This window comes from Cottoperca gobio, chromosome 6 (assembly GCF_900634415.1).
Source record: "Cottoperca gobio chromosome 6, fCotGob3.1, whole genome shotgun sequence".
Classification (NCBI taxonomy): Eukaryota; Metazoa; Chordata; class Actinopteri; order Perciformes; family Bovichtidae; genus Cottoperca; species Cottoperca gobio.
The window spans coordinates 20,741,968-20,754,376 of NC_041360.1; the positions used below are offsets into that span (position 1 = coordinate 20,741,968).

Genomic DNA, 12,409 nt, shown 5'->3' on the forward strand with positions numbered 1-12,409 from the left:
CCCTGCAGGTCCGTGCTGATCACTCTGACGTCTGTAGTGGTTCTGGTCATCAGTACCGACTGGATCAGCTGGGACAACCTGAACCGAGGCTTCCTGCCCAGCGACGAGGTCTCCAGGGCCTTCCTGGCCTCCTTCATCTTGGTCTTCGACCTTCTTATTGTCATGCAGGTAGACCGCTCCCCTGTGGCCAATTAAAAAAAGAGAGCTGGGACGTCTCTTGGCTTATTCCGCTACCCTTCTTGCCAGTTTCCCCTCCCTCCCCCCTTTCTCCCTTCCTATTCATCAATGGGCACTGCGGCACAGAGCAGCAAGAGGGGTGTTTGATCACTCTCAGTTGGCATGGACACAAATGCATGCACACACACATATACTGTATACACCCACAAATATATAGATATACAAACTGTTGTTTACTCCTTTACATCTCCTCCTCCCTCTTTCCCAGACCTCAGCTATGAACTCACCCTTTCCTCCCCTACTCCCCTGTGAGCCTGGTTTATTTTCTTTAATGATGACTCACAAGATTGGGGTTTTTCTCACTTTCTCCCCCCCCCCCCTCACTTTTTTTTCCCACCCGATGTCCCTCCCACAGGAGAGTGTACATCAATAAAGCCTGTGTCAGTGGCTCTTGAATATGCAAATGTGTTTGTCTGGGCAAAAAACCACATAACTGTGTATTGAGGAGAAAGAGAATGGGAGAAGTCGGTTTTTTTTTACGCCGCTTGCCAGGAGCCAGAATCTCAGGCCAATCATGTATGTGGTTTGACTGCGAGCCTAATTCAACAGGGCTCCTCCAAATGCTTAATGAAAATATTGCACAAGGCCTTGTTGGTGGGTATTAGAGGACACGTTGCAAGACTAATATTTGGTATCCCCTAAATATATGTTTCTACTCTGTTGGTTATGCTAATTACTAAAAGCCTGCAATTGAATAGGAGAACATCTTCTAGTGTTACAAGTACACCGTTCCACAGAAACCTGGCGAGGACACCACTACAATTCCAAAGGTTATGTATTAGAACAACTGCACCACTAAAAGTGATTTCCCGACTTATTTATTGAAACTATTCATTACTTTAAGTAGGGATTGTGGCCGCTCTGGACAGTAATTACTTCACAATGTGGTGTTTTTCTCATTTATTTAACCAATTATTGTGATTATGCAGATTTATAGAAACCGCTCAGCCTACAGTATGCTAGCGTTTCCTCACAAAGATGCTGAAGTCTTGCTGAGGCCAGCTTTTTTTCAGCTTTTTGGAAAAAGCCACACGAAGGGCACGCTCCCTATTTTGACATCTCCGTTTGACTCACCGCGGTCTGGACCCTGCGTCTCCCTCTCCCTGCAACTTGCCGGTATATCACTCCCCATTCGCATAGATTTGTTTACGATGGGCCCTTCTCATTTTCTGCACAGTGTACAGCAAGCACATTTACAACAGTTATTTATGAGTTGAGTTAGCCTGCGCTGTTACACGGCCCAAGCACTGGAGGTCGTTGCTACATACCACCATTCAATAAGAACGCATCCGCCACAGTCTACCCAACAGCTTCATCCGCCTTCATCGTGGAGCACAGGGTGCCATAGTTAATATCTCACCTCCATGAGAAAAGAAGGGTGTTGTTGTTCTCAAACTAATTAATACCCCAATTAATGACCTGTCTGGATTTGCCTCCAAGCTGGGTTTTACTTTTTTCCCCTAGTTTTGTGCATAATTGGTCTGTTTCCCCCAGCTGAATGTCAGATTTCTGTGTCCTTTGTGTATATGCATATACACATTTACATATGTGGATGATATGCCGATACACACTACCAATTTACTCCTCCTATATATGTCTTAGAGACTCATTATTTTGTGGGAGGGAGTTGCATGGCTTAAATGCCATGCCTGTTAGTGCTATAGCAACAGATACTGCAGATATGGAAGAGGAGTGGAGAACTTAATTAATATCCAGGGGGCCATCACAAAGCTGTTATGCTGTTCATAGATATTGGCATGGGAGACTCTGGATCACATGAGGATACAGGAAATGTAACGTGGTAATGTGATGCAGCGAGATGCTATGTGGAAATAATAATGGAAACCGAAGGGAACTGTAGCTAATCTAAAAATGAAATATGCTAAAATTACATGTGCGTTTCTTTCTGTAATAGAGATGATAAAAGCTCATTTGCGAGATGATTAAGTAAACTCAGTAAAAGACACGTTTTTAAAATATTTGTATTTTCTTCGCCCACCAGTCTGCGTGATTTTCATTAGTGTTTGCCATTTTAATTACACACTTTCATCATGCAAAGTAACTAAATACAGTTACATTAGTTAATGCAGATTTTGCATTAATACATAAATGTTTGTTATTGCATTTCTAATACTAGCAATTTATGGACTGTTAAAGCAAGTAATTATCATGTCCAATAATAGACATTTATTTTATTTGTTGAAGGAAACACCTCCAACAAAAAGGTACAAAGTCAGTATTTTGGGGAACAATTTAAGACCGTACATACATTTGTTATTTCTGAACACACACTAACTGAAGCGTGAGTGTCTGTCCGATGAAAACCATGTATCGCCAAATGTTGGTGACTTTTCAGATAAACGGAAGGATTAACTTTTCCTTTAAGGGTTACGCTGAGTAAACCATGGTCTACAACCCTGATCACAGTACTTAAGTTAACCACACACTAGCTAAAATAGGTAAGTGACCACCACAGGGCATGGGCAGATTCTAAATGTCAGTTTTGAGTGCACGTTGATGTGTTTTGACATGTTGAAATCCCAGTGCACATTAGTACACTCCATGAGCCTGTAAACACACAGCTGTAGTCTACAGCAGCTGGCACCATGTTTGACCTCCAGTCAGTGCATGAAGACGATCCACAGGGACTTAATATCAGCTAATATGAGAAAGTTCAAGTGTTCAAACACCCAATAAAGCACAATACATGGCTGACATCAGTCATGCCAATGTGCTTATTTAAATGTGTTCAGTTTGCTACAGCTGAGATTACATTATCACAGTCGCAAGACGCATTTATATGCCTGTGTGTGTGTGTGTGTGTGTTTGTGTGTGTGTGTGTCTGTGTCTGTGTGTGTGTGTGTTTCAGGACTGGGAGTTCCCTCACTTCATGGGTGACCTGGATGTGAATCTACCAGGAATGTCAACAACGCATGTGAAGGTCAAGCTTCCTGTCTGCAAGAGTATCTTTAAAGAGGAGTACCACATTCATATCACAGGTACCTGCACGGCTGCTGCATGCAAAGTACAGGGTCATCCCATTGTTACACGAGGAGTACCTCCAGCGTTACTAAATAGTTCTTAACACAGTCAAATACCACCCATGTTCATAAACTGATTAAATAGCAGAAAGAAAGAGAAATACTAATACTTTGGTCTATTTTTGAATTGTATTGCGAACACCAAACATGCTCTCCCTGCTCTAGTTTTCAATGTGCCTCCATGTGGGAAACAGTTTGATGGTTAAACCACAGCAACCATTTATAATACATGTGTAGCCGATGTGACACACAGGTGGCTCCACTGCTGCGACCGTATTTCCCGTTCCTCGCGTTCCACCCTGCCGCGCGAGACGCATCTCTCATCGTCTTTCACGTCTCTGAGTCTTAATGTTCTCGGCGAGCGAGTGCATTTCCCATTCGAAACCGTCTTCTCCGTTTTGTTCAACCCGCGTGCACACGCCGACTCACAACCATAAAGAGAAGGCAAAACCAATATTCCCGTGCTAAATGTTAAGCTGCTCAGTGATTCGCGAAAGGTTGTTAACCCTAATGCATTGCATATCCATTAAGCATTATGGAAATGGCTCCCACGCGACGTGATTGGTTTAACTAAAAGCTTATTAACAACGTATCTCTGACAGAGGAAGAGAGAGGTGTCACGTATACCCGGGGAGACATCTGCCCGCTATCAGTCAACCTGGGGAGATGGCTGTCTCATGGTAATGCAGTGATCTCGTTAGAAGATACTGTGGAGGAAGTAGCACCTGCAAATGGATCTGTGTCTGAATGCATGAGCTATACGCACAGGGAGAGGGATTCCTGATAAAAACGAAGGTGACAGCATATCTGTCTGTCTGACTCTGCTCTCTAAATCTTGTTTGGAGTTGCGTTGTAGATCAATCTGTCTGTCTGTTAAGTTATCTTTACAGTGTGTTCATGAATATTCTTTGCTTATGCGTCAAAGATAGGCTTCTTTGTAATCTAACCGATGTCTCGTTACAGGTAAGTGGTTCAACTACGGTATCATCTTCCTCGTGCTGATTTTGGACCTTAACATGTGGAAGAACCAGATCTTCTACCAGCCCTACGAGTACGGTCAGTATGTCGGGCCCGGTGAGAAGATCTTCACGGTGGAGGAGCCAGAAACGCTCCGCTTCTTCAACCGCAGCACTCTCACCTACGAGTGGCGCTCCACCACCATAAATCCCGACAGCAACCTAACCTACGTGGAGCGGGACATGTTCCTTCACAGTCGCTACACCGGATCCCGCTTGGACATCAAGTGCCTGGCCTTCATCCCGAGCCTGGCGGCGTTCCTCCTCTTCGGGTTCTTCGTTTGGTTGTTCGGGCGATTTCAGGACAGCGAGACCTTCACGGAAAACCCAGACAAGTCGTATGAGAGGATAAAGAGGAAGTCGCCGTCGGAGTACAGCAAGGAGATGGGTGTGACGCCAGAGGAGGTGCACGTGACCATGATTGACAGTCTGAAACGAGCGGGAACGCCAATGCTTCTCTCAGTGGACGAGCCACACTTTGAAGCGACGCCCTCTACGAACTCAACTATTTCCATGGAAACCCAAGAGACACATCCGAGCATTGTGGTTGACAGCGCAGAGCAGGAGGAACCAGCTGTCTCTTTTGATGTCCACAAGCTCTCTCCGTGACCTTATGAACACCTGAAACTTCGAACTATATAACAGTTTATAAAGTAAAGCTCAAGACGCACTTTGTCAAGATCTTGAGCCGTCACTGTTCTTTCGAATACGACCAAGCTTCCACAGAAGTTGACCACAACTGTTCATGAGATACAGGAGAAAGACAAAGGGATGTTACAGGAACACCAAAGCCAGTCCTTATGGCTGTATTTGTTTGAATATATTTTTCTAAAACAATTTTTTTTAAAAGCCTCTAAAACAGCGCCAATTCTGATAACAACCGCAGAATGCAAACTTATAGTTGAACATGGTGCTTGCTCGGATTTTGCATTTTCATAATTAAATTTTCTCACAGGAAGCTATTTTGGTGCCTATATCAGAGAATGGGAGTATTTCTACAGTCATGACATTGCAGCCAGGTGGAGTTTATTGTATCACACCAGTGTTACAGCTGCACTAGTGCCTTGAGATCTTCAGATACACACAGAAACCTATTCAGTCTATACTACTATAGGCAGCGTAATGGATAATGTCCTACTTACAGTCTGCTATATTAACATCTTATATGTTCTTTCATATCATCATATTTCAAGGACAAATTTTACCTCATTTGATCCTAAGACTTTATCAATTTAATTTATTCTAATGTTACGTCACTCTCTCTCTCTTCTTGTTGAAATGACATGATTATGAAAATCAATGAACTTTGATGACCTATTCATATCCCCCTCACTTGATATTAGTTGCAGAGATAATAAATGCAATCAGCGAAGATCAAATGGTTAACCAACAATCCACCTTGTGATTGCTTGTGTGGCTGCTGCACCTGGACTGAATACCAACAGAGTCAAAAGGGTGGTTTTGCCCTTGGCATAAACATGCCATTGAAGTGCAGAGGAGGCTTCTGCTCCAAAGCTCAGGGCTTCTTTATGTCTAGATAAACCTTAAAAGTTTTAGAAGCAGTTTTCAGACATGCATGAAGATTTACAATTGACAATTTATTCAGTTGAAACATCCTTGTGTAAAAAAAGAAATCCCTGATGTTCAAACGCAACTGAAACCTGCCGCATTTATCTGGCTTTGAAAGTATTCACTGCCTTTTCCTATATTTTCCTATGCTACTTAGTCTCATTAGAATATATATAATTGGAGCTTTTGGTCCAAAAGAGCATGCCCTTCAGTTTTCTTTTTTTTGTGAAATGCAAATATTAACTCAATTATTACTACAGTACCACTATATTTATAGAACATTTCAGTAAGTATAGAAATTTGACCAAAGATACAAAATAATTGAACATTTTTGAACAAATAATGCTGCATAAGATGATATGCTAATTTAAAGGATATATATTCATGATAAACAGAGTGCAATGATCTGTGTTCTTGTATCACTCTGCATTATAATGGACTGTAATGTACTATAATGTCCTGGAAAAGTATTTTCCTCCTTTTCTCTCTAACAACCCAATCGTGAAAGAGCTTTGTTCAACAATAGTATAAGTTATGGAGCCCGGGGTGTGCCACCAGAATAGCTACAGACTCTTGCAGTGTTTAATTTTAATCAATTAATACATTTGACGACGAGGCTATTTTAAATAATTTAATTTAATTTTCTGAAATGTATATATCTATATACGGTAATACATTTAAATAATAATGATTTCAAAAATCTTTAAATTTGCCAATTAATGATTCATTTTCCTTATTCTGACTTTAAATGATAAATTCAATTAAAATATGTAGAATATAAAAAGTATTTTAAGAAAGCTTTTTGTATTTCATTTACTTTAATTTGAATCCTAAGCAGCTTCAGCCTGAGCTCTGATTGGCCAGCTGCTGGCAGGCGTCGGGCCAATCGGAGCTGCTGCTCTGTGGGTTGGATTTCATTAGATTTTTAGGTGGCACACTTATAGTGTCTTATAGTTAATTCAAACACCAATTAAATGTGCCTCTTATTAATTATTATTATTAGAAATATAATAATGGATCAATGTATAATAGTTTTCTTATGTAGTAATGTGTTAATTGATTATAGAATAATGCTCTAAAACTTAATATTTATTACGGTTGCACACTCCAGACTCCTTACAGGAATTCCCTGTGTGTGTGTGTGTGTGTGTGCTTGTGTATGTGTGTGTGTGTGTGCTTGTGTGGGTACATTGTGGTGGCAGAGGTGTCTATTTGTGTCTGTAAAGGATGTTTTGTACTTAATAGTGCATGTTGTGTGTGTGTGCGTGTGCGTGTGTGCACTGGAGGCTTGCGAAGTGTGTAGGTGTTTGGTACACTTGTTTTTGACAAAGGCCATTCTGTGAAGAGGTCAATTTGTTTAGCATAATTGGTTTGCAGCTTTTTGTTCTGTAATTATCCTTTTATACATTACAGCTCTATGAGGACATTAGATATTAGTGTCTCACCAAAGGCCATAACCTCTCTGGACTTGAAGGGCGTCTAATCTGTTTGTTATGTATTGTGTTTAGCTTAAAAGTGAGGGTTTCCTTTTTTGTTTTGTTTTCATTGAATTGTGTTGCAAATCCGACACTCCCTTCAGTTCCTGTGTGTTTGTGCTTTTTTTCCTGAAGCAATGGAAATGTCCTTTTGCTGTTTGCTCGATGTACTGTGTGTCTGTTGAACCTCGTGTTACCAATAAATGAATACATTTTGTTATATCCTCAACAGAGTTCACCACGTTGTTTGATTCAATAATGTTAGAATATTTTTTGAACAAGGTTGCTGATATGGTTAGCGAGAAAAGTTTGAGTTTTTCCATATTCTTGGGAAATCGTTGCTAAGCAACAGCACAGGTCAAGTTTCTTGCAGCTGCTGACCCAATTAATATGGGCGGTATGAGAAATAATGATACTATCTGCACAAGGTCGCTTGAATATGTCGCCTGCGTACACATGACAACCGGCTCAGATTAGTGTGAGCTCTGCTCTGGGCCTGTCCGCTGTTTGATTTATGCCAGTGGGAAACAATTTGAATGTTTTGTTCCCCGGCTGGATTTGCTTACAGAACATGTTTACGTGTAATTGAGTTAAAGATTGGATTAAGAAAAGTGAACAGACAAAATTGGTTTAAGGCCATCGTTCTCAAACCAGGGTCGGGACCTCTCTACGGGGTTATCAAATAAATGTAAGGGGTCGTGAGATGATTAATAAGATATGAAATGAGGAAAAGTTTGCTTATATAATTATAAATATTATTGTAATTTATGTTTTTTCCAAATTTTGCTTTTGTTTTTACCACGGAAGAGCGTCTCAAATAGATTGATAGAAAAGTCGGTTGGTATCCCAACACATAGATTGCCATGACATCTTGTAAAGATATTCACATTCCCAAATCGAAGAGCTCTGTTATGCCATGTGTATGTTTGTGGACTGCCTTTATATAAATTAGCAATCTTAATAACTGTCAATTTTAAGGTTTATGTATCGTCATTGTATGTCTACAGCAAAGAGTTGCACAATGACAGTTGTAGTCCCTTATTACAAGGAACACCTAAACAAAAACAGTTCCTGTGCTTCTTGCACAAGCCCATCCAGGTCCACCCATCCCTACGCTAACAAGCCTTCGTTGCAGTGCTAATTACATCCACCAGGAGGTTTTGTTTTCACTTTGCTTACCTTGTTTGTCTGTTTGTCAGCAGGATTAAGGAAAGACGACTCGGCCAATTTTCATGAAACTTGGTGGAAGGCTCCAAGGAGGAACACATTATATTTTGGATCCGAATCATGCAGCAGATACGCAAATCATTTTCCACTGTCATTAGCATTGTGAGATTTTGGCCTTGGCGGAGATCTGCGCTCTCACATGGTGCTAAATTAAGACGAAAACATTGTACCTAGGGTTAGGGTTAAGCTAAGCTTGCTAAACTAAGCATGTTAGCATGCTGTAGTTAGCCTTTAGCTCAAAGCAGTGGCGTGCCTGTATTCCCTCACAGAGTTAGCATCGCTGTAGTTTTTACAGATATACCATTTGAAACCTCAAATGAAACAATCTGACAGAAGAAGAGACAGTTGATTTTTGGTAAAACTCTTCACACCTCACAGCTTTATATATGACATTTATGACAAGGGGCTGCAAGTAAATATTACTTCCTTTGTAAGGTTTGAAAAGGAGTTGTTAAAGGGAAGGTTCAACCTGAGCTTGCGGCTGGGGAGGGTCCCAGTTCTCTGGAAGACTCATCCCTGTCCCCGAAAAGAAACACCCTAGGGCAGGGGTTCCCAAACTTTCTGTGGCCAAGGCACACCAAAGCCCAAGCCAAAATCTCATATCCGGGAATAATCCCCTCTATAACACATAGTATCACTGTTATCACTCTGTGAACATTTATTTAGCCTAGTCCTTGTAAGAAGCTATTTTCCTTCACACTAGCAGAGAGCCTTTGATGTGTCACACTCTAATATTTCCCACCATGCGCAACTGGCTAAAACGGGTTCGCTTTGACAGATTTATTTTTTTAATGATTGTTTTATTTATATTTAGGCCAAAGCATATAAGACCTATTGTTTCTATATTGTGAAATAAGTGTGTAGGACAAAGTACCGATAAAGTACAGTGTTTCCCTGCGCTGCGCCCCCCCCCCCTGAAATTCATTATTTTTATATATTCACAACTCACTTTTCACATTGAACAGGTGCTCTTTTATTAAATAAACTAAACGCTTATGTCATTTATCTCATTTATATGCACGTTTCAGTTGCTTTGCATATTTACATGTTCTCCTCTGTTCTGCTTCGTGAAGGGCGGAGCTCCGCTTCCGAACACACACACACACACACGCGCGAACGCACACAATTACAGAGACAGAGTGGAGAAAAGGTGAGGAGAGAACTTAAAAAACCTGCGCCACGCACGGAACTGATCCAGCCCAGGCAGCACCCTGCAGAGCAGTATACCTAGGGGAAACACTGAAGTAAATAAAAAATCATTCATAACCTTGTGTACAGTTAAATGCAATAGGCCTAATTGTTTCAAAATCCCACGGCACACCGGGATTTGTCTCACGGCACACCAGTGTGCAGCGGCACACCATTTGGGAACCACTGCCCTAGGGAACCAGATGACTTCCGGCCGGTTGCACTGGCTGTTGCTCCATCACCTCAGACCCCAGGTCCGCCATGCACAAGATCCTCTGCAGTTGGCATACCAGGCGAAGGTGGGCGTGGATGACTTCATCCTCTATCTGTTACACAGGGCTTACTCTCATCTGGACAAGGGGAGTGGTGCGATGAGAATGATGTTCTTTGATTTCTCTAGTGCCTTTAACACCATCCAGCCCCTACTCCTGAGAGATAAGCTGACAGAGATGAGGTTTGACTCACATCTGGTGAGATGGACTACCTCACAGAGAGACCACAGTACGTCAGGCTGAAAGGCTGCACATCCGACACTGTGGTCAGCAGCACTGGAGCGCCACAGGGGACGGTACTCTCCCCTGTCTTGTTCACCATCTACACCTCTGACTTCCAGCACAACTCTGAGCTCTGACACATGCAGAAATACTCAGATGACACTGTGATCGTCGTCTGTGTCAGGAATGGACAAGAGGGGGAGTACAGGAGCCTGGTGGAGGACTTTGTGAGGTGGTCCAAGTCGAACCATCTGCAGCTGAACACCTCCAAGACCAAGGAGATGGTAGGTGGATTTCCGAAGGATCAGGCCACACCTGCAACCTGTGTCCATCGAGGGGGTCGATGTGGAGGTGGTCAGGTCCTACAAATATCTGGGCCTGCAGCTGGAGGGCAAATATGGACACTCTTCATAAAAAAGGGCAGAGTCGTCTGTACTTCCTGAGAAGGCTGGGGCCCTTCAAAATCTGCAAAAAAGTACCGTTGACCAGTTCCACCAGTCTGTGGTGGCCAGCGCTCTCTTCTATGCTGTGGTGTGTTGGGGAGGAAGCAGCAAGAAGAGGGATGCTGGGCGGCTGGACAGACTGGTGAGGAGGGCTGGCTCTGTAGTGGGCACAGAGCTGGACTCCCTGGTGACCGTGGCAGAGAGAAGGACCCTCGATAAACTGTCATCCATCCTGGACAAGCGCCCACCAGCCTCTGCACAGCACATTCACCCGGCAGAGGAGCGTGTTCAGCGGCAGACTGCTGTCCCTGTCCTGCTCCACAGACAGGCTCAAGAACTCTTTTGTCCCCCCTGGCCATAAGACTGTACAACTCCTCTTGCTGATGGCCGGGGGATTCAGATTCAATTCAATTTCAAATCACAACAACCAGTAATTGTTTAATTGTGTAAATGTTTTAAGCTACTGAATGCCTGAATTTTCCTCAGGATAAATAAAGTATCTATCTATCTATCTATCTACCTACTACAGAGGAGTGAGCTGTGAAAGACGTGTTGATGTTGATAGAGCTGCAGTTAAAAGGACTAACCTCTGACCATGATTCAACAGGTTCAGTCTCTGCAGCAGTTGATCTTCAGTATCCTGTGAAGTGTAGTTTCATCAACAACACTGAACCCTACATTACCACTCGCTGTAAATGATCTCTAGCATCAGCTCGGTGCTTTTGATTTTAAAATGTAAAACAACACCTACTCTGAGAACAAGAAGCAGCCGTATCAACACCTGAGGTCTGCGGAAATATATTTCATTATCGGAGAGTATTGGCTTGTTTGACTAAGGCCTCTTCCAAGTCTGCCAGTGGGCTGAGAGATGAGATTTTGATTTTTGGAGTACCATGCAATAATTGAGAGAACACATCAAAACAGGAGTTTGAAAAAAATGTTTGTGCGGCGTCGAAGCCTGATGCCCTACGTTGTGTTAACAGTGTACTGACAGCCTCCGGTTGGAAGCATTTGGGATCAATACATTTGTAAGGCTTCTTTTTTCATGACTTTGGATCTTATGTAGGCACTTGAAACATTTCACACTATTTACTATGTGCTCTTTTCACATGTCTCCACCAAATGAAAAAAGCTAGTGATGTATGTTAAGCTAAATGTAAACCGGAAACATCCCTCAGAGGAGGTGAGCCACAGCGACAGATCAACTGGAATCTCCTCTACTGTCTTTGAGATATTCTCCCATTAGATGAGTGTATCATGTCCCGGCATGACCCATCAGTCTGTGCTGACAGCTCCATGACTCTGGGAGACCCTGTGAAATGTATCAGTGCAGCAGTCCCAGCCAGCTAGTAAGTTTCCCCCTCAGTCCTTTCTCCCCCAAGGGAAATGGTGTAATTTCTTCTGCCGGTTTCCGATACCTTACACAGGGAACATGTGGCTCAGATATTTTCCTCAACACATCCAAAAACTCACTTAGAGGACTGAATCCCAAGACATGGGTTTGTGATAATAATGTCTGCCTTACTATTCCTCCGCGGGGGAAAAGGGGATTTGTTTTTATTCTAATTGTTCATCGAGTGAAGAATTTATTGATGAATATTGAGTTAACTGTTGCCCTGCTGAAACAGCCAGTGACGGGAACTACTGTTGAATAAAGTTTGGCTGTGAAATACTGTATTTATTTAATTTAAATTAGACTTCTTTGGTGTCATACCTTGT

The 12,409-nt window shown here is 42.4% G+C and overlaps 1 protein-coding gene across 5 annotated transcripts in view; it reads left to right on the forward strand.

The window, feature by feature from the left end:
* The window catches only part of tmem117 (transmembrane protein 117), a 41,498-nt gene extending 33,931 nt beyond the window's left edge, over nt 1-7,567 (forward strand). For 3 of the 5 annotated variants that reach the window (XM_029433579.1, XM_029433580.1, XM_029433581.1), the window contains 3 exons: nt 9-168; nt 3,107-3,236; nt 4,242-4,903. In XM_029433579.1, coding sequence (XP_029289439.1) covers nt 9-168; nt 3,107-3,236; nt 4,242-4,903 — 952 coding nt within the window. Of the gene's footprint in view, nt 1-8; nt 169-3,106; nt 3,237-4,241 lie in introns of all 5 variants that reach the window. The other 2 variants (XM_029433578.1, XM_029433582.1) reach the window with 1 other exon arrangement.
* The last annotated feature ends 4,842 nt before the right edge of the window (nt 7,568-12,409 follow it).